Source organism: Euprymna scolopes, chromosome 10, assembly GCF_053919585.1.
Source record: "Euprymna scolopes isolate OS-2025 chromosome 10, ASM5391958v1, whole genome shotgun sequence".
Taxonomy (NCBI): domain Eukaryota; kingdom Metazoa; phylum Mollusca; class Cephalopoda; order Sepiida; family Sepiolidae; genus Euprymna; species Euprymna scolopes.
The window spans coordinates 137,532,689-137,559,982 of record NC_136491.1 but is presented as its reverse complement, the minus strand read 5'-3'; the positions used below and the strand labels follow the sequence as shown (position 1 = coordinate 137,559,982).

Below are 27,294 nucleotides of genomic sequence, written 5' to 3'. Positions count from 1 at the left end.
CACATAATGTCTAACATCACAAGTGCATTTGAGAAATTTTATTACTACACAAGCAGAAATAGCCAACATATAAAATCGACATAAAATCAGCAGTAGATTCTTTGCTACGGGCGCATTCAAAATGAATGTTTCTGTTTAGAGCACAATTGAACCATGGTACTTGACTTTTACATTTAAAACATGAAATGAAGCCATTATAAAAAAATAATTTTATGAAATCAACAGTAGATTGTCTACAGTGAAATGCAAACTAAAATGTATTGTGGACTAAGTCAAGCGAGAAGCATGTGAAGCTTCCTCCCAGTGCACCATAATGGGTCCCCAACTAGAGTAGGTAATCAATTGATTTGATTTAAAAAAAAATGGGTGATTCCACCGATTTTGATGACAATAAAAATATGGTATTGTGAAACATTTGTTAATCATTCAGTTCTGGACAGCGTCGGGGTTCCTTGCTAGTTTAATATATTAGAAGTTTTATTTTTGCTCATCTGTTTTTAGAGAATTGTCTATTAACATTCAAAGGAGACAATCGTAGATAATCTTAGCGGAGTTATCTCCCATTAAATGTTTTAATTTAATGTGTGTTAACTTTGAAAAGAAAAACTAAAAAAACTTAGAATTTAATAGATTTTTCTCTTTTTGTTTTTCTCCCTTCTCCCCCTTTTTTGTTTTATCTTATATCGGTCACTAGATAATATAAATAAATAAATATATGAAAATTAAAAAATAGCATCTCGTTAATGAGAATTATAAATAGATACTACAAGACAATACATGGTTTTTACAATTATGTTTTATCGGCTTTCTTTGTTTCTGTAAATTTAAGTTTCAAGAACTTACAATTGGTTAATGGATTTAATTAAACTTTAGAACCTCCTCCTCTTTGTTCGAAAAAAAATTTAGAAATGTGGAAGAGTTGTGCGACCAATTCAGCATGACAAACAGGGGAGATAACTCTTGACTTAAATTAAGGGTCCACCTATTTAAACAGCAAACCTCAGAACATAATTGTGGATAAATTTTTGTTAAAACTACATCTAGGGCATTTTCTACTTCATTTTTGACATTAAAACATACTATAAAACTCGATAATTTGATTAAATTCTATTTTTACTAGATAAAATGATAGGGTTGAAAAGTGGGATTAAAAAAAAAAAAAAAGAAGAAAACAGCACCTCCAAGACGGAGCATTCTGTTTTAATTTTTATTGTATTTTATATTTTTTTAAATTTTACTTTCAACTACAACTTAAATACGAAACCTTAGAAGTGTACAGTTACACCCCTCCATGTAAAAGACATCTGAACAGCACCATCGGCATTCTCTTGTAGAGGCATCTCAGCAGATTAGCAATAAATTAACCCCTTCTTAAACGAAGGCAACGCTTGGGAAGGTGAACCTCCTAGAACTACACATGACTAGCAACATACCACAATCAAAAAGGAAAAGGCTTATTTTCAGAAACAGCCCAGACTTTCTTGATTTAATTTGGACCAAGTTTAAACTTTATTTTCATTTTAGAAAATAGGTGTTCACATTTCTATGTATCGTTATACCTTTGAGCAACACACTCTATTTTTTAGCAGTTCTCTACAGGCAGAGTTCCATAAAATAGATCAAAGATATTTCTTTAAAGTTTTTCCAAAGAAATTCATCATTCTGCAGCTTAATCAGCTTCATTTGCAATTCCTTTCAACACCAGAATTAAATGGATTCCCTAAAAAAGATCAAATCGGCTTCTCTTCCTCTGAACTCATTAAAACTAGTGCTAAATTATTTGTCAGTTCGTTTAACTCTACAGCAAAACCATCATATCCAGACTTTGATCCGAGATTAATTAATTTGGGAAAATGAAGCACATAGCCAGTCCAGAATTGATTTTTTCTTTTTTTTAATTTTTTTTTTTTTTTTTATTGAAACGTTTTGGCGTGAAGATACATTTCATGAATCAGTTGAATCTGGTTTTGTAATTTTATATTAAAAAATATTTTATATTGAAATCATTCAAATGTGTAGTGAAAATTAAACTAAGCTGAAACCCATTTCACTCTAATTTAGCTGACTGGAATTAATCCGTAATATTTTAGTGTTTAAATAAATATAAAAAAAAATCTTCATGTCTGAAAAAGTTGCATGTTTGGAAAATTATTCACATTGAAGAATTATATAAAGATTAAAATTAACAATTTTACCACTTGCAATAATAAAAACTGATTTTGTTTGTTGGGGTTTTTTGGGGGGTGTTTTTTTTTTTTTAAACAAAACTATTCATGGTCAAAAAGTAGAATAAAATGAATGAATCAAATTGAGTGCACGATTATTTAATAATAAAAGCATAAGATTTGTTTATGATACAAAAGTCCAGGCCAACAGGTTTAAAAAAAAAATGAATGCGTTTTCTTGAGCTTTAATTATAAAGTGGTCTCCACTGAGCAGCTGTCTTTTGACTCTCTCTCTCTCTCCATCTCTCTCTCTCCCTCCCTCCATCTCTCTCTCTCCCTCCCTCCATCTCTCTCTCTCTCCCTCCCTCCATCTCTCTCTCTCTCCCTCCCTCCATCTCTCTCTCTCTCCCTCCCTCCATCTCTCTCTCTCTCCCTCCATCTCTCTCTCCCTCCCTCCCTCTCTCTCTCTCTCTCTTTCATATATACATATCTCAGCTCAAATAAAAAATTTATTGATCGAAATAAGCACCATCAGAATCAACACTTTTGCCAACATAAAACAAGTGTATTTATGCTAGTAATATAAAAATCTTTCGTTCTGATGACGATGAAGTTACTGAAGGCGTTTTTGATATTGCTTCGGTTTTTTAAGCATTTCTTATGCAGAAAGTTCCATCTTATATTCAACGTCAGATTCAAGATATAGTTTTAAAACGATTGTAAATGGAAAACGCTTTTTAAAGTGATATATAAAATTATAAAATAAAGGTATTACAATGAAAACTTATTTGAAAATGCATCATTTGAAATCAAAATTAAAAATTCTGCAAGAACTTTCTTCTCAACCTCATACATACATACATATATATATATATATATATATATATATATACATATATATATATATATATATATATATATATATATATATATATATATATATATATATATATATATATATATACATATATATATATATATATATATATATATATATACATATATACATATATATATATATATATATATATACATATATATATATATACATATATATATATATATATATATATATATACATATATATATATATATACATATATATATATATATATATATATATATATATATATATACATATATATATATATATACATATATATATATATATACATATATATATATATATATATATATACATATATATATATATATATATATACATATATATATATATATATATATACATATATATATATATATACATATACATATATATATATATATACATATATATATATATATATATATACATATATATATATATATATATATACATATATATATATATATATATATACATATATATATATATATATATATACATATATATATATATATATACATATATATATATATATACATATATATATATATATACATATATATATATATATATATATATACATATATATATATATATATATATACATATATATATATATATATATATACATATATATATATATATATATATACATATATATATATATATATATATACATATATATATATATATATATATACATATATATATATATATATATATACATATATATATATATATATACATATATATATATATATATATATACATATATATATATATATATATATACATATATATATATATATATATATACATATATATATATATATATATATATATATATATATATATATATATATATATATATATATATATATATACATATATATATATATATATATATATATATATATATATACATATATATATACATATATATATATATATATATATACATATATATATACATATATATATATATATATATATATATATATATACATATATATATATATATATATATATATATATATATATATACATATATATATATATATATATATACATATATATATATATACATATATACATATATATATATATATATATATATATACATATATATATATATATATATATACATATATATATATATATATATATATATATATATATATATATATATATATATATATATATATATATACTTGTTTATTGTTATATAAACATGGTTACATCCTGCTGCTACAAATAGCCACTTGTTTCAATCAAACAACAGATATCATGAGGCAGCGACTTGACTATTCAAAAGTTCAATGAATGGTTATTCATTGAACTTTTGAATAGTCAAGTCGCTGCCTCATGATATCTGTTGTTTGATTGAAACAAGTGGCTATTTGTAGCAGCAGGATGTAACCATGTTTATATAACAATAAACAAGTATTATCAGCTCTTTTTATTGAGCACTATCTAACAACCTCGTTGAATTCATTAGTTCATTACTTTTGAATAAAAAAACCCGAGTATATATATATATATATATATATACGCACGCGCGCGCAAATATTGAAGAAAATTTCCTATGAATCAAAGAAAATTGGTTTCTTTGCAAAATTGTCACATTTGTTTTTAGGTCATAAGTTGGCAACCATTAATTAGGTAAAAATTTATCTGGGGAGGAGGGGGGGGAGGAACAAATCTACTTCATGAGTATTGCATAATTAACTTTTCTTTTTCCTGTCAATCGAACTTTAAATCACACTCCACATTACCATTAATTTGCAAATTATATAAAAGAAACTGCTCAGTTTTTTTTTTTTATGTTAGCATTTTATTTGAATATCTTTTAGTAACTGTTCGGTATTTTAATTGTAACCAACTGTAGAGTTTACATGTAAAAAACCGGCCAGGAAGGCAGTGTTATGTTATTAAGTTTTTATTAGCATGTTTAATGGAGGAAAGTAAGTTTTGAAGTATTGTTGTTTATGTGAAGGGTTTCTATGTGTAGAATACACTGAATAAAACAGTTCGTTTAATGATGTTATATAAACCAACTTAAAACTATCATTACAGATTGTGTTTTAAGGTTGTTTGTGTGATGATGATGATGATGATGATTGGGGGGGGGTCACAAGTAAGCAAGTGTTAAATTCACTTTATTTCTTCATGACATAATAATTTCAAGGAAACAAAGAAAACAGTGTAAGATAGCATCGCTATCTCACCTTTTATGTAAAGGCGCTGTGTGTGTGTGTGTGTGTGTGTGTGTGTGTGTGTGTGTGTGAGAGAGAGAGTGAGTGAGTTCTCTCTGGACTCCAAAACTGCTGGGCTGTTTTTTTTTTGTTTTTTTTTTTTCAATTTCACACAAATGGACTTCATGTGTCTGGGTATATTCTTACATAGGCTTTGTATTGAAATGCCTCTGATAATTATCGATAATTGAAAAGAATCTGATTAAAGAAGGAATAGTCTGATTTTAATCAAAGTTAACACACTTATACAGCCTAATATGACATGTGCATTTTAGAAGTTTTATCACCGCACAGGCAGAAGATCCCAGAATATAAAATTAGCAGTAGGTTCTTTGATGAGACAGAGGCATGTTCAAAATGAATGTTTCTATTTAAAGCACAATTGAACCATAATACTTGACTTTTGCATGTTTAAATTTAATTCAAGTCAATTTTATAAAGTTAGCAACGGGTTCTCTACAGTGAAAGAATTGTATGGAGAAATTTTGTAACATTACTGTAACATGTTAACACATGCAGAGGTAACCACAAAGAAACACAAAAGGAAAGAAATTTTGACTCATTTTTTTTTCTAGTTGAAATAAAAGGCATTTATTAAGGGTAATTTCCAACAACGCATTGCATTTTGTTTTAAAAGTCTCTTAATTCGCCATGTAGTTGAAAAAACTCTGTCAAACACATGCTTTAAAAGTACCTCATGCCTCCATGTGCCCACATGTGAATCTCGTGCCAGTATACCTTGCCAACATTCTCACCATCTTTTTTACTTAGTTTTTCTTTTCCTCTGCTGTGACATCATACATGTCATGCGGTTACTGCTATTAATACATGTCAGCAGCTCTGTTTCATTCTCATTGATTGTAATTTATTCTTATATTTTCATTGGCTGTAATTTACTCCTTTATTTTCATTGGCTGTAATTTACTCCTTTATTTTCATTGGCTGTAATTTACTCTTATATTTTCATTGGCTGTAATTTACTCTTATATTTTCATTGGCTGTAATTTACTCTTATATTTTCATTGGCTGTAATTTACACCTTTTTCATTGGCTTAATTTAACAGTGCTTACAACGAGGAAAAAAAAAGATCTCAGGTTAATTAGAAAATCTGAGAAAAAATATCATTAAAGATTACCAAAACTGTACTTCTCTAGTGACACTATACCCCGAGGAAGGAAAAGGATAAATATATAAACTGATGATGACATGATATCAGCGAAACTAGGTTGATTTTAAATGAATATTTATTTTTAAAAAAATGCTGCATTTTATTACCTTAAACTTAAAAATTCGGATTTAAACGGCACTTACACATAAACACATGGAAAAAAAAAGACAATTTTTTTACATTTTCTAAATGTATTTTTTTCTTTTTCTCTAAAATTTTACCTTAATTTCTGTTTGATGAGAAAGAGTGAGACAAAAAATAGTGAGGATGTGAAACTGATTGTTTTTTTTTTTTCTCTAATCATCATCATAATCATCATGTTTGGTTTCACATCGATTTTACATACTGGCATGTGTTGAACGGTTTTAAAAAATTGTCTTCCAAACAAACATATCTCTGGCCAGGTCTTTCTCTCAAGTCCAGTTTTATCACTTTTTCACTTGTCCCTCCCCTCTTTTGATGAGAAGCATTTGGGTTTGAAATACCATGGCCTAAAGAGGTTTCTTTTTGTTTGTTTTTTTAATTTTCCCTTTTAATGTTCCTTAATGAAGAAGTGGAAGGAGTGAATTTTATGTAGTACTTTATCCATTATGCCATGTGTTCTTGCAGACAATTCTAATATGAATTTTGGGAGCTTTAAACCTATTTTTGTTTTTAGATGTTTTGCTTATCACTATAGATTTCTACTTATTCCAACATATATATATATATATATATATACATACATTGTATATATAAGACTTTGTGGACTGTGCGCCCCTACTTCAATCTCGTCTTCCACGATCAGGGGCCCTGTTGGTGGGGCATTAGAATACACCGACTGCCCCCCTGCAGAGGGTAAAAGTCCCTCAATGGGGTCCTGGATATGACCTTAAACTATATCCAGTGGTGAGGCCCAAGCTTGCGGGCTTTGGGGAGTGTGAAGCCACCCTTTAATTACCATTGCTCCCAGGTCCACTCTGACCCGGAGTGGTAGTACCTGTTAGGGTTCCAACTATGGGTTAAATAGAAACCGACTTGAAAACAACAAATATATTCTATTAAAAAATTTTTCTTCAAAGTCTTTGGATTCGGCATTAAATAACCCGAAAAGGGTTGATATACCCTAAAACAAAAACAACCAACCAACCAATCCATGATCAGGCGATTCATCTTTTAAAAAAGGGATGACAAGTGAATATGTATATAAATATATGCATATGAACGTGGGTCAGAGGCTAAGGAAGGAAAGTGAAGAGTTGTATGTTTTGGTTTCGATTCTAGCTGATGATAACCAAGTTATATATATATATATATATTAGTTTTGATCTCACTACTATATTAGGTTCAATATAATAATCAATAGAGATTGTCTCTATAATAATAAATATGTAATTTGCGTGAATTAAAATATATTTAAGCATATCTTATGACCGGGCAATACCGGGCAGCTTACCACTGTGTGTGTGTGTGTGTATCTATACTCCTATGAATTCGTTTTGCTTTTATGTGTATTGATATTCATATTAAAACCCCTCTTTTCTATTTATTTAAAAAGAAAATACAATTTTATTATATATGGATCGTGCAATTGCATTCATCTGCAAAAACTCTAGCTAATTTGCACATTATTTTAAACATTCATTTTAATTAATTCCCTATTAGTTTTTTCGGTTTTCTTATAGGATGCTCATCTTTATTTAACTATTACGTGTAATTATATTCATGCAGATATTCTACATGATTTATACTTGCATAATATTTGCGTAAAATTTTTACAGTAAACAAAAAATTGTTTCCATATATATTTATGTATACGTATATATTTTTGCTTAGACTATCTATATATCTATAAAAGTGAACGTGTCTGTGTACATTTCCCTACGCAATAACTGTCAATTTTTAGTCTACAGACTCTAAATTTGATATACAGAGTACTGAGATTTCGGAAAATCTTCGTGATCAGTTTTCGGCCAGAAATTTGGCTGTTAAGGGGTCAAAGTTCAACGATTTGACCTTTGAGCACTCTACCAAACTCCTCCGACAATTTTGGGTCTAAACACTTGAAATTTTAGATATAGGTTCGTTGGACATGGATCTAACTTAATAACTTGATTTGAGCCCCAAACAATAAATGTAAAGGGGTCATAATAGGAGTCAAATTAAAAAAAATTTACAGCATTTTTTTTTTTTTTCCCAGATACTCCTCCAAACACTCGGGCATAAATGCTAGTGTGTGTGTGTGTGTGTGTGTATATATATATATATATATATATGATATATATAATTTTATGGTTCAAAACTGCAATCGAAGCGCATGTTCCCATGCGGAAATTCTATAGCAAGCCCCACTCTCCCCAATGGTTTACTTCGACTTGCGCAACTGCCATTGCTCAAAGGCAGCATGCATTCCGCAGGTTTAATCGACATAAGTCCAGTTCAAACAGACAGAAGTACATAGAAGCTAGAAGTAACGTTAAGAAAGAAATAGCGACAGCTAAGAGGGAATTTACGGAAACCACGAAAAAACGCATCGAAGCACAAAAACTAGGAACTCGTGACTTCTGGAAAATCTACAACAGTGTAGTAAATAATGAGCAATCAACAATTCCCCCATTAACCAACAATCACGAGGTTCTTTGCTCAGCAACCGAGAAGGCTAACATGCTTGCCAGTCGGTTTGCCTCAAACTCCACACTGGACCCTCTAAACCACCCCCTACCTCAATTTCCTATGCGGACAGACGCCACGCTAGACGACCTGAAAATCACCCCTGCTCAGGTGCATGCTATCATAAAAAACCTTGACACTTCCAAAGCATGTGGACCCGACCTCATCCCAGCTGTGCTATTAAAAAAGTGCTCAGCCGAAGTAGCTCCAGTTCTCTCCAAACTCTACAACAAATGCCTTAATGAATCTTGCTTTCCGAGCTGTTGGAAAACTGCTTCTGTAGTACCAGTATTCAAGAATTCTGGCGAAAGAACTGACCCATTAAATTATCGCCCTATTAGCCTCCTCCCACTTTTTGCCAAAATATTTGAGACCTTAATTAACCATGCTCTAGTCCAGCACCTTACAGATGCTAAACTTCTGACCGACCGTCAATATGGATTTAGACAAGCCCGTTCCACGGCAGACATCCTCACTGTAATCTCTGAACGCATATACCATTCACTGGACAAAGCGGGAGAGGGACGAGCGGTAGCTCTAGATATATCTAAGGCTTTTGACAGGGTGTGGCATGAGGGTCTCCTCAGGAAGATTAGATCTTACGGTATCACTGGTAGAATACTTAACGTAATTAAATCCTTCTTAGATAAGAGAAAAATCCAGGTTGTCCTCGACGGTCGTACATCTAAACAATATGATATAAATGCGGGAGTGCCCCAGGGATCTATCCTGGGACCTCTGCTGTTCCTGATATTCATAAATGACCTCCCCGACAAGATTGCCTCTGAGATGGGTATATATGCTGATGACACCACACTCTATAGCAGGCACGACAGGAAAACAAACGAACATATATCTAAAGTAATGGCAGAAACACTAGAGGATGACCTCCAATCAGTAGTGGAATGGGGACAAAAATGGATGGTAACGTTCAATGCCACCAAGACAAAACTGGTTTCATTCAATAATTACAAGAAACCTTCTCTACCACCTATAGCAATGGCCAACGACTCTTTATCTGAGAGTACGTCTCTCAAGCTCCTTGGCCTAACGTTCACTGGAAACATGAGTTGGAACAGTTACATCGAGGGCATTGCCAGGGCCGCTGCAAGGAAGGTGGGCTCTCTCTACCGTGCTAGAAAACTTTTAACACCCGAAAGTATCCTGTACCTCTATAAGGCCACTATTCGCCCATGTATGGAGTATTGCTGTCATATTTGGGCCGGTGCATCGGCTACTTGTCTCTCGCTCCTTGGCAGGGTTCAAAAGAGAGTCGCAAATCTGATAGGCCCTTAACTGGCATCAAAACTTCAGCCTCTGTCCCATCGTCGAAACGTTGCATCCCTCTGCCTGTTCTACAAGTATTATAATGGTGAATGCTCTGAAGAACTGCAAGCACTTGTGCCCCCACGACGTGAACACCCTCGACAGACCCGACAAGCTGCAAAATCCCACCCCCACACTGTAGAGATCCCTAGATGTAAAAGATCCTTCTACTCCAGTAGTTTCTTCCCCAGAACTGCTAGACTTTGGAATTCCATTCCGGGTCACTGCTTCCCCAACTGTACTGACATGCATAAGTTCAAGTGCAACGTGAACCAACATCTCGCTGCCCTAATCCCTACATAGTACCCCAGTAGATGTTTCCCCTGATAGTAGCCCCCTACACCAAAGTGACAATGTGCCTTGTTTGGGGTGAAAATGTAATAAAAAAAAAAAAAAAAAAAAATGTTTATTATAGATAATTTTTTCAATGACTCAAGGTGTTTTTTTTTGTGTGTTTTTTTTTTGTTTTTTTTTTGTAAAGATTCAGCGTCAGAGAGTCATATATTTTAGCGAAAGTAAGCTTTTTTTATTTTTCAATCGATCCCCCATGCCATCTGCTTTCTAGAATATAGTACTCACTTACATCTAACAGGATTCAAATGACATTAACCACGTTAACAAAATTATGATTTTCTCTTACCTATGTCCTTGAAGCAGGTGGTTATGCAACAGTTTTCCCCATTTCTTTACACCGTCCTTTGCTTCATCAGTGGACACTTTAAGATTTTTTCAGCTCTACTGCTTGGGTGGTAAAGGACAGGCAAGACAGCGTTGCAATTATATGCTTTTTCTCTTTACATTTGCAGATGGTTGGGTCGGTTTTGTAGACCCCCCCCCCAAACCCCATTTTATATTAATTTCAGAAAATTGGGTGCTTGTGTGGTATAACATTTCAAATTTATTTCATTATTTTTTTATTTTTTGGAATCCTTTTGAGATGAGGCTTCATAATTTGTTCATTCATTCTTTTTTGTGGACTGTTATCCTCATCTTCATTGTTCTTTTTTTGTTTTTTTGTTTTTTTTTGTTGTTTCATCACGTTTCGGCCTCTGGCTTACTTAAGGTAGGATTGAAACCGTTATCTTCAGACCATGCTCACTTGGAACCATAGAGACTCAACACCTCTGTTCAATTTGCCATGGAGCTGGAAGGGCGATGAAGGTTGGATTTTAATGTCTTATACGTTCATTTAAGGTAAAAATACTATCACAAACTTATGTGTCATATTGAAATTAGTATAAATTTTTAAAATTATAAAAAATGATCCAATAGATGTGCTACGTCTTTTTTTTTTTTTTTTTTTTCCACAAAAGAAAAACCATAGACATTAGCAATCTGACATTTTCCATATTTTTAATGACAGATTTTAAGGGAAGTACAAGAGATAAAATCAGTTTGTCATAGCGAATTGGTCATAAAGAACTGTTCCCTCATAAAACGGATATTAAAACTATATAATTTAATAAATTATATTTTTGCTTGTAACTAGCAGTTCACCCCAGCTTTGCTCGGGCCCTGTTTATAATTTTATGTGCATAAAAAGTTTGACTCATATCTAGGTAACTTACATCTAAAATTTCAAATGTTTAGACCCAAAATTGTCGGAGGAGTTTGGCAGAGTCTGCAAAGGTCAACTCTTTCAACTTTGATCTCTTGGCAGCCAAATTTTCGCCCCAAAACCGATTAAAAAGCTTGCCCTATGTCTGAATACACTGTATGTAAAATTTCAAATGTTTCGACCAAACATTGGATGAGAGGTCAATTTTTTTTTAAATTTTGACCCCTTAACATTTGTTTTGGGTTCAAATCAAGTTAAAAAGTTTGATCCATGTCCAAGGAACCTGCATCTAAAATTTCAAGTATTTAGCCCCAAGATTGGCAGAGGAGTTTAATAGTTTTCAAAGGTCAAATCGTTGAACTTTGACCCCTTGACAGCCAACCCTTTATGTAAAATTTCAAATGTTTAGACTTGAAATTGGCTGAATAGTTTGCTAGAGACCGCAAAGGTCAAATCTTTTGAACTTTTACTCCTTGGCAGCCAAATTTTCGGCCAAAAACCAATTGAAAAGCTTACCCTATACTTTATGTAAAACTTCAAATGTTTAAATTGGCTAAGTAATTTGGTAGACCGCAAACGTCAAATTTTTTTAACTTGGACCCCAATTTTTACCCCTTAACATTTGTTTTGGGCACAAATCAAATTAAAAAGTTTGATCCATGTCCAAGTAACCTACATCTAAAAAGTGTTTAAACCCAAAATTAGCAGAGGAGTTTGGTAGAGTTTCCAGAGGTCAAATCGTTGAACTTTGACCCCTTGACAGTCAAATTTGTGTTCAAAAACCGATTAACAGGATTTTCCTAAATCTCAATACCCTTTATGTCAAATCTCAAGTCTGCAGACTGAAAATTGGCAGAGTAGTTTTGTAGAGAAATGTACACACATACACACACAGACAATTTCACTTTTATAGATATATATAGATAGATTATTGTGCATAAAAAATCAGATAAAAGCAGTTTGACATGTTCTATTTTTTTTTTTATGGTTGATTTCAAAGAAAATTAAGGGAGATAAGTCAATTTGTCATATTGAATTGGTCACACAACTCTTCTACATTAAAACATGCAATAAAATTCGATAATACATTAGTGAATTTTTGAGATGAGGATTGGTTATTTGTATTATTTTGATATTTCGGGCTACTGTTTTTATCTTGAGAGTGATTTTTACAGTGTTTCTGTCAATGTAACCACCGACCTTTTTCAGACAAATTTTGTTGAACTCGGGAATTCCATCCAGATTCTCAAGTTCGATAGAAACATTCCTGAATTAGACAAGATACATCTGAAGAAGATCAGAGGTTACATCCACCGAAATGTTGTGAAAATGACACTCAATATGAAACCAATAGTAGGAAGAATCAAAATGATACAAATAACTAATCCTCATCTCAAAAATTCAGTAACATATATGCTGATTCAATAACTTCTATTTTTACTTGTAATTACTTTTTCCTACTGGATCGTTTTTCATAATTTTTGGAATTTATACTAAGTTCGACATGGCACATGCATCCATGATAGTATTTTTACCTGAAATGCGTTTGTTCAAAATTTTACTACAGAAACACCGAAAATTTGCATAAACGAGTTTTGTAATTGTTCTCGTTTCAGATCATAAGTTAAAGCGAGGAATATCAAATACAGACGAAAATGTGTCGCTAGTGAGTAAGGTTCGTAATGATGTTCTGCAGGATATTGAGGAAGCCAGCCATGACCACATGTATACCCAGACATTTGTTTTACCCGATATGTCTGTTTATTCAGAGGACTTCCGGATATTTTTGGAGCGAGATCTTGTTGAGACTTCAACTCTTGTGTCGCTAGAGCAAGCGGGTAAGCGTTTTCATGTTCTTCATCTTAAGCTCTACAGGGTGGAACGATAAATTTGTCGCCCTAAAGAAAACAATACTATAGCTTTATTTTACAACTTTTATTAAAAAAAAAAATCAATTCAGGTAACTTGATTATGTAGTAGAGCTGACATCTATTCAATGTAGCTGCCTTCAGCCTCAATCACCACCTCAATACGGGTCCGGAACTGGGAGCATGCCTTTTCTACAAGCGCCGGTGGGAGCTCAGCGAATGGTGGCGATCAAGCTGGCTTTGGTGTTGTGGGAGGTCATGTTGGTGATGTTCTCGACGTATGAGACATAACTAAGTAGTCCAATAGGTTCAGGTCGATGAAGGAAGGAAGCTAGTGAGAAAAGTGTACGAAGTCGTAGAACTCCTTCTCTTTGGACTTTTGTGCTGCCACCAAGTTTTGCTGCCACACCCAGCATCTGCCAGCAGCTACCTGATTGCACTAGGGGATCACCACACCTTTCAGCACATCCAGATACACTTTGGTGTCGACTTTCAAGCTGATTTCGAAGATGTGAGATGACATGATGTGACCTTCATGTGAAACCACACCAAAGACCGTAACTGTGGCTGGAAACTTTGTTTTCATCACTCTGGACATATCCCTCTTATTCATGGCAATCCAGTGATGCATTTTGAGGGTGCTGGCAATGGTCCTGTTGTCATAACTTGGATCGGTAGAAAGCATGAGTTGTATAGTGGTGCATCTCCAATCTTGGTTGTTGAACTTTGTGCCATTTTCAGACATAATAGAAGGTTCCTATTGCTATTGGGGTTTGTACACAACTGGCCAACTAATAGATGACCTGCAAAAAAACGGTTTTCATCAAACAAAAATGGAATCATGGCTTTTCTAGGGTGATAATTTTATTGTTCCATCTTGTACAACACTTGCTATTTCTTTCATGCAATGTATCTGCTATTTATTTTTTTTATTCACTAATTGCGACGTGATATGTAAGTATGTAATAGTATTTTTTACCTAAAATGCATTTATTTGAAACTAGCAGGGAGACCCAATATTGCCCAGGATTGAATGAGGATCAACTCTGGAATCTGCACAAAGATAATTATTCACTTGCCATTAGTTATTTCTACTTGAATAATCATGACTATAATAATGATCGACACGTTAATCTAATTAGAAAATAACCTCTGCCCTATAAAGAAAAGAGTACTGTAAATATAGGCAGAAGACTATATAATTTTTTTTTTTGTTTAAGTAATGAAGCCTGCATTGTTTTACATGAAATATGTTTTATATATTGCCAGGCCGTTTGAATTGGTGGGCCACTGTTGGAGTATGTCAACGCCTAATGCCTATGGCCACCACTGGAGATGGCAACTGCTTGCTGCATGCTGCTTCCTTAGGTAAGTAACCAACAGTTCCTTGTGTTTAAAGCATTAATTTTTAATGATTCCATTAGTTTTACAATTCTCTTATATTGGGTTATATATTGGGACCCTACGCTGGTAGGTAGCGATTGAGTTAGCTATTTTGAATTTTGGCAAGAGTTACATTAGTAAATGTCAGGATAACCTGGCAGCAAACAAATATATCTAGCGACAGGTGACATGATTGAAGTGGACACCAAAGGTCAACTAAAACACACTAGAAAGCAGGTGTTGAACAATGTGACAAGAAAAATGACATCATGTGTTTGAGCGAGAGAACAGTGAGTTTGTAGTCAGTTTTGGTTGGGAAGCGATAGAAACAAGATGTGTCCGACAGTGTAAAGATAATCTAAGAGAATGTTATCTTGAGATTCTGCCTGTCTGTGTCTCTTAATTCCCAAGTTAGAAAAATAAGTTAAGAAGTAAATAGTTAATTAGTCACATTTCCCCCCCCCTCCTTGAGTAAACTCTCTCTCTCTCTCTCTCAATAAAACCTCTATTGTGTTTTCTATGCATGAGTAGTTTTATTTGTCTTAATTAAACAGAAGATTGCCAACCACTGGACGCGATATCATGGCCACCCAGGAAACTTAGTGATGATGAAAGAAGCAACGATACATAAATAGACCTTATTGGATTTGTGTCATGATTGCTCACAAGTAAAAACATAATGTGCGTAAACTATGTGCTTACGAAAAACGACCATCATTGTTTAATATAAAATATTACAAATGCATTGGTTTGATACAGATACAGTAAGTTTATTGCTTACCGCCTAAGGCGCCCCTACCAGGGAATGCTGATGGAGCTGCTCAAGCAATTTTTAAAAGGCCTGTGTGCCCCTCCTTTAGGGGCACTAGCTTGACTTTTCTGGCTTTCCAACCTTGTGTCACATCTTGTGATGGGAAGAAAGTAAATATTTACAGTGTTGGAGATTTCTTTAGTGATTGCCTCCATGGAAATTCCTGAATTGCTTTGGCATAGTCTTGGTGCATCAGTGACACCTGGCCGTGATCAGGTTAGTGGTTCAATTGTTTTAGTTTTTATTAGTGAATCATGGTATTCACTTGGTCCTGCCCATATGGGGATAGATTGATAGATTGTTTATAAGAAAAAATACTTTCAAATATATTCATTTTTACAATTTTTGCTGTGAAAAAGTTTAGGAAAAAAAAAAAAATAAAAAAGTAAGATTTACAATATGAGGTCTGTTTTTGTTTATTTGTTTTTTTGTTTTTTTTAATCATATTTAGTCACCACTCATTAAGGCCTGGAGTTTGATAATTTATTTTAGAGGACAACTCTTCAAGAATCTGTTCACGTTGGACTTGAAAACGACCATGTCATAATGAGTCAGAAAGCAGCTCCATGGTATTGTTCCACAGAGGAGCAGTTCTATGAAAAAAAAACTCTGCTTATGGAATTTTTGCTTAGATTTAGGCATAGATAGAAAGTAAAGGATATTGCTGTTAAATAAACTACTAACAAACAGTCAAAACACGAAACAGTTTTTTTTTTATTAATAAAGTTCTAAAACATTTTTTATTTTTATCTAATTATTTTGAGCCTGAAGAATACCAATGAAAATAATTTAACTGTTTAAATACATGTTTCACTGAGATATTTTTGATTAATCTTATTTGATTTATAAAACAAACAAAAAAAATTTATAAAAAAAATTTGTTTTATGTTTAGTAATAATTAAACATAAAACAATTTTTTTTATTAGCTTAAAGAGGGAATTATCGGTTATATCAATAATATTTTATTGACATAACCGATAATTCTCTCTAGTGGCCCCAGATGGAATCAAAAGGAAAATTTCAATAGTGTTTATACATTCTGTGAAATATTTATTCAAACTTTAATGTTGTATTAACATATTCATTTCCATAACACTAAACACAGACTGACTTATATATATATATATATTATAAACTAGCGGGGTTACCCGGCATTGCCTGGATCCAAAAATTTCTAAATAAAAATTTGACTTTTTTATACACACACACACACACACACACACACACACACACACACACATATATATATTGTTATAGGCCTCTGTTCAGTCTCTAGAGATAATGGACATCCCCTGTAAGGTTGTCTACACGTGTAATTGTGAAGCAAAATCTGTGCAAACTCCAAATACATTACTCCTAAATCGGCACAGCTCAATTCCAATGGCAAGGAGACATCCAGGATGACTGGAAACAATGCCAAAATAAGTATACAAACACATACAATACCTGATGTTCCCAAATGGTCACTCATTCAGTAGGTGTATCAGAATTTTTGTAGGAATTTTTGACACCCCTAACACGAAACTGCGAATAAAATATAAAAAACTCGTAATTTCTCTTTTAAAAGTGGGTTGTTTATTTTCTTTATGGATTATACTTCCAAAATAAACTATTAAAATTGTTTTAAAAGTAATAGAAATATTTTTTTTTATTTTTTAAAAAACAATAATGAATTTTACAAACTCAATATTTTTCAATCTTTAAACTTTAAAAATCTATCAAAATTTTTCTATTGATTCTATTTTTACAATATTTTCAGGGTCAATGTGAAATTCTATGCTCTTTCCAATAACCGAATATAATATTTTAGACAAACGTTTTTTTTTTTTAATTCACGCCCCCGCCCCATTTTCAAGTGTCTATTAAAAAGTAAATAATTAATTTACTCACCAAAGTTTTATATATCACAAATTGAAGAGAAAAGGTCAATAAATAATATATTCAAATTTAAAACAAAAAAAGTAGTGTTTTTTAGAAATTTACCTATAAAGTCCGAAGTTTAAAACCTTTTTTAAAAAAAAAAAACATGTTTGTTTTTTTTGTTGGTTTTTTTTTAATGAAACCTTGGTCCTTGCTCCTTTAATTGAAAAAAAAAAAAAATAGGGCTTGAATTACATTTTTCGAGGAGTTATAAGCTTGGAAAGACGGGTGGAATTATTCACTATTTTTCACGAAATTTCTGACACACCTACTCATTCAGTACTAACCAGGTTCAAGATAGCTTAATTTCAATAATCTAATAGGAACCAGTGTGTCAATGTGATCACGCCATATATATATATGAGGTTACAAATTATAAAATGAAAGTCTTGTGAGTAAAAATTGGTCAGTTACAATGTATCGGTATACTATTTCTATTGCTACTACTATTACAAATCGTATTGGTGAAAATCTATTAATAAAATTCATTATCTGCTAGGTTTTTTCGACAATCCATTTCTTATTAAAAATATTTGATTAATTGATATATTGTTATCTGTTTGGCAACTGTTTTGTTACTGCGCATGCACGAATCGTTCACATGACAGCTTCCTTATGTTAAGAATAAGTAGGTTTGAAAACACTTTTTAAAGATTGTGGCAAGTTGGCCTAATGGTTATCATAATTGACTTGCTGCCTTTAGGTTTTGGTTTCGATCTTAGTTTGAGTATTTTTTTCTTTTTTACTTTTTATTTTTGTTTTACTTACAAGAATTGAATTGTTTAGAAAAAAAACATAATACTTGCATGCACATGACTTGGTTTCTTTCCACTTTTTTTCTAAAATTTTATATTTATTTTTAAAGAATTTTTGATATTACGTTTAATACGCTGGATACATCTGCTAGTAAATTTATAAAATTGTCTAAAGACTTTGTGGACAATCTGTATATCCACAGGTTCAACACTAGATACATATCGCCAATTATGTAATAATTTAAATTTTCTTTCATGTGACTAAAATGGTTACTCACTCTGTATTTTAATACATAAATATAGACTCTGAATCTATCAAAGTTATAAATGAAGCTGACTAAATAGCTTATTAGATTTTAATATAGAACTCTAAAAAGAATAAAAGAAAAAATTATTCATCTGATAGAAATACTCCAAAGGCCACTTAACAGGTTGAGAATTAATTTGATCGATAAAGTAGTAAAAGTTAGCCTCGTTTTGACGAGCCGATAATTTGAGAGAAAATAAGAATTTCCTGCCAGAAGTCTTGGCATAGTGCCATCTTCTATCTTGCTTGCCAGATTTGGAATGACAAAGGCCCAATGTAATGTCTTCATTTTATATAAATGGTTGCACTGTCAATTTGATTTATTTGTTACTAGAAAATCACGGCTTATCAAGGCCTGAAGGCCATTTGAGGACACGGGTATATGAGTGTCAAGTGGTGTGATAATGCCGTGATAAGTGGTAGTGGCATATATTTGGTAAAATTTGGTTTTTTTTTTTTATAACCCTAGACAAGATATATTGCTACTATTTAGGATTGTGTCTAACGGGGAACTGCATGGAATTAAGCAGTGAGATGTTTGTTCACATTATATTTAAACTTCTGCATGTTAATGCAACATGGGAAGCAGAAAACGGAGAGGGAATTCCAAAGTTTATCAGTTCAGGAGGAAAACCTCTTAAGAGTAGAAGGCTATCCTGCATCTAAGGACATCAACAATGAAGAGGCGGAATTTTGATGCTTGTCTGTTAAGTTGGGGCTATTTGATTGTAGACTTGTTTTTGGATTCTGTAGAGTATAACATGACCATATTCAAATCCAATATCAACAAATATCTGTCATAAACAATCTTCAGAAGCAATCAAAGTTTCATTAATCATTTCATACGTGATTTGTTATAGAAATTTTGGCTAATTCATGAACACTCCCATTCTACTGGATTCAACATAATCATTTGCTTGTATATTCGAAAATGCAGCAGATACTTTAACTATTTCAGATAATTTCCAACTTAACACAACAAACCATTGAACCTTTTCATGGATGATTCTTTTCAGAAATTCTACGTCCCTGACAGTGACATGCAGAGAACTTTTTCAGGGCAGGTGCTCAAGTGAAAAAAAAACAATATCTCAGTGGAGCACAAGCCTATAATATATTCCTCTGAAAAGGGCACTTTTAAAACATGATTAAAAGCGGCAGGTGCTTAGGCACGTATAGCAACCACCCTTCTGCACGTCCCTGGTCTCTGATCTAACCTGGTCATATGTGTCTTAAATTAAGCTGACTACCAAAAAGGCCCGTAACGACTAATAATCGAAGCAAATCGTATCACTCAATGCCCCTGACTCCCACAAAAAAAAAACAAAAAAAAACAAATATAATCAAAGCAAAATTTATGACAATTTTTCTCCGTATCTGATCTGAAAGAAAAACTGGCGGAACTCCTCTTTACTAACACTGCAATTCATACCAACAAATCTCTGTTCCAATGTTTTCTCTCATCTGTCAAATACTTAACTGTCTGTCCTCCATAATTCCTTCCTCTTAAAGCAGCGATTCCTCTCATCTGCAAATTAATGCCACATATAAAAAATACAGCTACAAACACAAGTTCTTTACTAGTGGGGCAGATTGCTGAAACAATCTTTCACTTGGTGCTTTTTTTTTTTTTTTTTTTTTTTTTTATTACACAGTGATCACCACTTATCAAGGCCCGGAAGCCACTCAGGGATAAGGGTTATTGCAAGTACATTACGTTAGTGTGGAGATTTGATGGAGTGTTTACTTAAGGGGGCGGTTCATTAGGAATTTGTTAACATTAGACTTGAAGACATCCAAGTTGTAGTCCGGAGGGAAGCAGGCAGACGGAACAGAGTTCCACAGGTGTGCAGTTCTAAGAAAGAAGCTTTGTTCATGGAATCCGCGTTTTGATTTAGGCACAGATATAGAGTGGGGGAAATTTTTCACAGTGGATTCAGCTAGACGGGTGTTTTTCGTGAAAGATTGGCGAGGGGGGACCAGGGATTGGAGTTCAGACGAGCACCTGCCATGAAAATAACGATAAAACAAGGATAGGCTCGCAACGTCTCTTCTGTGAGAGAGGGGTTGCAGGGTAGAGAAAAAGGCATCCCCCACTAAGCCACAAAGTCTATTTTGTACTCTGTCAAGGCAGGATAGGCTGTTTTTGGCAGCTCCTGCCCAGATATGGCAACAGTATTCCATCCTTGGACGTACTTGGCTTTTATATAGATAGAGAATTGCATCAGTAGTGAGATATCTTCTGGAGCGGTAGAAGGATCCCACCATCTTTCCAGCGACCTTGGCAACAGACTTGATGTACGTGTTCCATTTCAGATCAGGAGTAAAGGTCAAACCCAGAAGCTTGTCAAAACACAGGGCCTCACCCAGACGAGAGCCATCCATCACAATTGATGCCAGATGGGGATCAGAGCGTTGATGATGTAAGGATAGGAGTTTGGTTTTGGATGCATTAAAGGTAACTAGCCACATCTTCCCCCACTGAACCACGCGCTCGAGATCAGAGGAGAGAGAATCAGAGAGAACTTTGTCATTTACAGCCTTTGATGTGTTGCTGTAGATGGTCGTGTCATCAGCATAGATGTCAACAAATGATTTAAGTATGTGTTTAGGGAGGTCATTGATGTAGATCAGGAAGAGAGTTGGGCCCAGGATTGACCCCTGAGGGACCCCAGCATTTATATTGCAGGCCTCTGATTTTTGTCCATCTACCACTACTCTTATGAGCCTATCGGAGAGAAATGATTTAATGATTGAGAAAACATTTCCAGTTATACCGTAGCTGGAAGTCTTGTGAAGTAGACCCTTATGCCATACCTTGTTGAAGGCCTTTGATATGTCAAGAGCAATTGCCCTAGAAAGGAAGCCTTTGTCAAGAGATTCACTAATCCTGTGGGATATAACCGTCAGCACATCTGCGGTAGATCTTGCAGAGCGGAAACCATATTATGTGTCACTAAGAAGGTTATTCCTGCTGAGGTGGTTGACTATTTCTCTATTTAATATTGATTCCAGCAACTTACTCATAACACAGAGGAGACTTATTGGTCTGTACTGAGAGGGAGATGACTTATCACCTGAATTCTTAAATACAGGGCAAACTGATGAGGTCTTCCAGGGGGTCGGAAAGCACTTCTCCTTAAGGCAGCGCTTAAATAGTTTCGTAAGTATGGGAGCAAGTTCTGGTTGAAGCTTTTTTAACACTATAATTGGGATGCCATCAGGGCCAGTTGCTTTACTGGAATCTAGGTTTTTTATTAGCTTGGCTGCCTCATGCATGGATATTTGTATGTTACCTAGCTTGGTCTGTGTTATAGGAGGAAATATGGGGAGTTGATGGCCTTCGTCGCATAGGGTAGAATTAGCTGCAAAGTTCTTTGCAAATACTGACGCTGACGAGATGACCTCTGGTCCATTGATAATGGTTGGGATAGAACGCACACTTCTGTTCAGGATCCTATTTGTTATTTGCCAAAACTGGTGAGAACCAAGCCGCTGATCAGCTACCTTGGATTTAACAGACTGGGCATATAGCTCTCTTGCATTTTTTATTACTCTTTTACAGTGGTTGCTGGCAGTCCTGAAAGCAGCTTTAGTCTCAGTGCATCTATTACGTTGGTAGCTATGGAAAAAGTGATTTCTGTGCGCGATAGAAGCAGCACATTCTGGGGAGAACCATGGCTGGCTTTTAGGTTTTTGTTGGAATTTTTTAGATGGTATGAATTGGTCAATGCCTACAATTAACCATTCGGTCAGATCTGATACTATAGAGGACACTTCCTTTTTAAACATGGAGTGCAGAGGTAAATCAGATATGAATGTACGGAAGCTATCCCAGTCAGCCATAGAGTATCGGTATACAGTACGGTGGAGGGGTACGTCTGGGGGCTTCTTACATTTCGTTTTTATCTTAACTGATACGACGGAGTGGTCGGAGGATCCTAGAGGAGAATGAACGGTACATGAACATAGCTCAGGGGAAGTTGAGAGAAAAAGGTCTAAGAGGCTTGCATATTGATTGGGTGTATCGGGCACACGGGTGGGTTCGCGAACTGAGTGAGGTCATAAGCAATGGCAAAATCATGACAAAACCTCCCCTCATCATCTGTCTTATTTGAATGGGTCAGCCATTCCACGTTATGGACGTTGAAGTCACCACAGATGTGGATGTTAGCCGAGGGATGTGAAGACAGCATGTGGTCTATTTTCTCAGATATGCTCTTAAAGATAGTAACTCCGCTGTTGTGGGGCCTATAGAGGGCAAATATAAATGCAGTGGTGTTAGCAAGTGCAACCCTGAAGCACATATAGGGTAAATTAGGATCTTCTCTAGAGATATCCCTGCCACATGGGAAGCCATCCTTAATGTAGGCACATATTCCATGCCCATGGCGATCTTGGGTGTCAGATTTAGCTGTTAAATTGGAGTATCCATTAATTATGAACTCATCTAGGGAAGTGGTCGGCCCTATTCCAGTTTCACTTAGAAATAATATGTCCGGTTTCGTCTCCTGTAATTGGGTTTCAACCTCTGGAAGGTTGGAACGTAGACCCCTGATATTGGAGAAGGAGACCTGGTAGTAGGGGTCTACGCTGGAAGATGGGGTTCTAGGTTTAATCGAGTTTTTATTCTGGAGATATTTCATGTTGAGGTTTTGGGATTTGTGGAATAGGTCGGCATACTTGGTTAGAGCAGTACAGAGAGGGAAAGTAAGAGAGAAAAAGACAGGAAAATTTTTTTATTTGTAGCACACGAAAAGGTAAAGCCGTAATAATTACCCACTAGTATGTCATCGAGAGGCCCCACCAGAGACTACTGCATGGTCCAGATCCACTCACCAAATGGCAATACAGCAGTCCCAGTACTTTGCGCCTGCTGATAGGACAGCCTCCTTAGTGGTTAATCCAAGGTTCGGGTCCCTGACTATCAGGCGGATAACGTCAGCCCAGACAAAACGTTTACCTCCAGCACCCTTACTAGTGACATGGCCACAAGGACAGACAGAGACAGAAAAATTTCCGACATCTCAGACTACTGGTCACCAAGTAGTACCGACCTTTAAGCAGCTTTTTCTTCACCCTTTGTCAGAAAAATCACTCATTGAATGAGGACTGAATGACAAAATAGGAGAAGCGAGAGTTACTGGAGCTGCCGATAACACATCCACTGTATTATCTACTCTCCATTAAAAAAAAAAAAAGGGGGGGGGGGAAGGGGAATGGGTACAAGTGACTTATTTATATCTAAGTAGTAAGTCCGGTGCGAAGTTAATAATTCCTGACACTTCTGGTGATAATCTCCCCTCCCATATTAATGGGTGGAAGTTTGTCGTTATCTATCTAGTTTGAATCATTAAAGTTTCATCTTATAATTAATTAAAATCCAATAATTAACTATTATCAATTTGCAAAGTCTGCTAAATATTAATTTACATTAGAGTTTAAATAATTATTCAAGGTTTTAATTTAGGAGGTTCGTTTTCATGAGTGACTGTTTCTTTGCACTGTATTATATTTCGAATGTACTTGAACATAAGACTAACTATATAAGATAGTATGATTCGCCAGCATGAAGAAAGTATTTCCAATACAGGCAAGCTTGCAGTAATAGTATATATTAAGTATACTACTTAAATAAAGTCCCAAGTTTATCTACTCTAGAGAATAATTTCCGGCATTTTTTTTTTTTTTTTTTTTTTTTTTCGTTAGTTGCCGGCATTTTGATTGTTTGTTTTCATCGTTCAGCTTTGTAGCAGGGGGGGGGGGCGGATAAGACGGAATACAGACAAAAAGACAGGAGAAATACAGACAAAATACATAAAACACGAAAAGTAAATTTAAAAACAATGTAACAAAACATTTAAGATTAGTTTAGAAAAAAAAAAATAAATAAATAAAAATACTTAACGTTTTTGCACTAGAGATTCCGCCAGCGGTTTTTTTATCAACTGTTAGCTAGCATATGGCTTGTATCACTAAGTGAAAGATTCTTATGGAATATTGAGATAACCTTCCCCACTATACTTTTTCTTTTGTTGATACCAAACCCGAGCTGGTAAACAAGTACACTGCTGCTTTTGTGAGTAGTTTCTTCTCTTGCCTAATTTAATCTGTTCATGAACCACGTGCCTTCAGGTTAAGCTGACTTGGAGAATGCCCATAAAAAATAATAATGAGGACAAAACGTATTATGTGATGCTCATGTTATTCTCATAATGACCAAATATGATTGGTCAAATTGAAATTTAAGATAATTTCCAGCATTTTTCTATGTCTTGTTTTGAAGTAACAGTATGCAAGAAAAGGTGGACCATTTTTGTAAACAAATCTGCAAAGACAATTGAAAACACACAGCACTAATCATATGCAGATTTAACCGGCTTCCTCAAAAGGAGAAAGTTCCATGGAAGTATGAAATTCACGAGAGGTCCCCAGTCGCATGTATATCCCCATTAGGGAAGATGACGACATTAGGTTTTTGCAACTTTTTGCAGGGAGGTGTCAATGTCCTCCTACATACAGCATCTGGTAATCCCAAATGGTCACCCATCTGGTACTGACCAGATTCAACGTTGCTTAACTTTCGTGATCTACTAAAAACTAGTGTGTCCACATAATTATGCCTTATATACAAAGACAATTGGAAGTTTTTAAAAAAAAAAAAGTCTTACAAAAATAAAGCAGAAAGTGGACCTGAGGTTTACTTTTAGCAACCATAACTTTTGCTTCATTTATTTTGTCCTTTAGTCCTCACATTCCATGAGCAACGTTTCTGACAAAGGGGTAAGAAGTGTTGTTTTCTGGGTCAGAACCCATCCATCTAATACTTATTTGCCTTGAGGGCATATTTTAAAATTTTATTTTTTTGTATCTCTATACATGAAATTGGCTTCATGACTTATCTGGAGCGATTTCTATATTTTTTTTATCGAAATTGCTCCAGACAAGGCATCAAGCCACTCGATGTTAGGAGTTAAAAGAAAGTTTTTAAAAAATTAACAAACAACAAGTGTTAGATGGATAGATTCTGACCTAGAAAACAGCAATTCTTACCCCTTTGTCAGAAACATCGCTCATAAAATGTGAAGACTAAAAGACAGTAAGAGAATATAAAAAATTGTCCCTTTAGTATTTGCTGATTCTTAGATACTTGAAGTCGGATGTATCCCCCCCCCCCCCAAAAAAAAAAAAATTCTGTTTCAAGTTTGTTTTTTCTGCGTTTTCTTGTTTGTATTTTGTTGATTTTTTTTTTTTTTTTGTTACGAAATAACCGTATCCATGAAAAAGATTAATCATTTTCATTCCTCTCATATTCTTCTTCATCATTCAGCTGATAATTATTCAATCTCATTAACCTTTATCCTTGAGTGGCTTTTGACCTGGATAAGTGGTGACTAATTAGTAAAGCTGTGACAACAAAATATTTTTTTCATTGATTTGACTCTCAAGTATATATCCGACACAGTCAATCAACCGAGAACCACATCAGTCTATATAAAAACATATACGATATTAACGGATATATACTCAAGAGTCAAAACAATGAAAAGAATATGCTGTTGTCACAGCCTTACTAATTGATTAAAAAAAAAATCTGTTATTTTATTCACTCCACATTTTCTTGTTTGTATTTTATCAACTGTTGATGTCTCCTCTGCTTGATTCACTACGTCTTTTGCTTCCGCTTCAGCTATGTGGGGTGTGCATGATAGAGATTTGATACTTCGTAAAGCTCTTTATGACACGATGACAAAAGAGACATACCGTGGAGCGCTGTATAGACGGTGGAGATGGCAACAGACACTGATTAATAAGGAAGTAAGTCAATCTAAACACTTTTTCATATTCATTTTTCATTTTGTTCCTCTTCCCCACCCTCACACACTTCCTATCATTTTTGCTATTTTTTTTTTTTTTTATTATTCATATCTCTTTATAAAGTAAGGTATGTGTATATTTTGGGGTATTATCAAGAAGTCAAAATAGCTTTTAAAAAAAAAAAAAAAAAAAAGTACACAAAAGTCTTTATGATGTCCATACCAGTCACGGAACAAAAATGTCACATTCCAAAACCCATGTAAATTAAGTAGTTTTATTTTTATATTAGCAGGCTGCCCACTCGCCATCATCTGATCCTAAGATACGCTTAAATATGATATTTTAATTCATGCAGATTACATATTTATTATTGTAATAAAAATTCTCTATCGATTATGATATTGAACCTAAGATATAGTAGTA

At 33.8% G+C, this 27,294-nt stretch overlaps 1 protein-coding gene across 11 annotated transcripts in view; it reads left to right on the top strand.

Annotated features, from left to right (window-relative positions):
• The window catches only part of LOC145286300 (uncharacterized), a 408,045-nt gene that overhangs the window by 351,061 nt on the left and 29,690 nt on the right, over nt 1-27,294 (top strand). For all 11 annotated transcript variants that reach the window (XM_080135169.1, XM_080135163.1, XM_080135168.1 and 8 more), the window contains 3 exons: nt 13,625-13,846; nt 15,146-15,244; nt 26,744-26,871. In XM_080135169.1, coding sequence (XP_079991295.1) covers nt 13,625-13,846; nt 15,146-15,244; nt 26,744-26,871 — 449 coding nt within the window. The remainder of the gene's footprint in view (nt 1-13,624; nt 13,847-15,145; nt 15,245-26,743; nt 26,872-27,294) is intronic.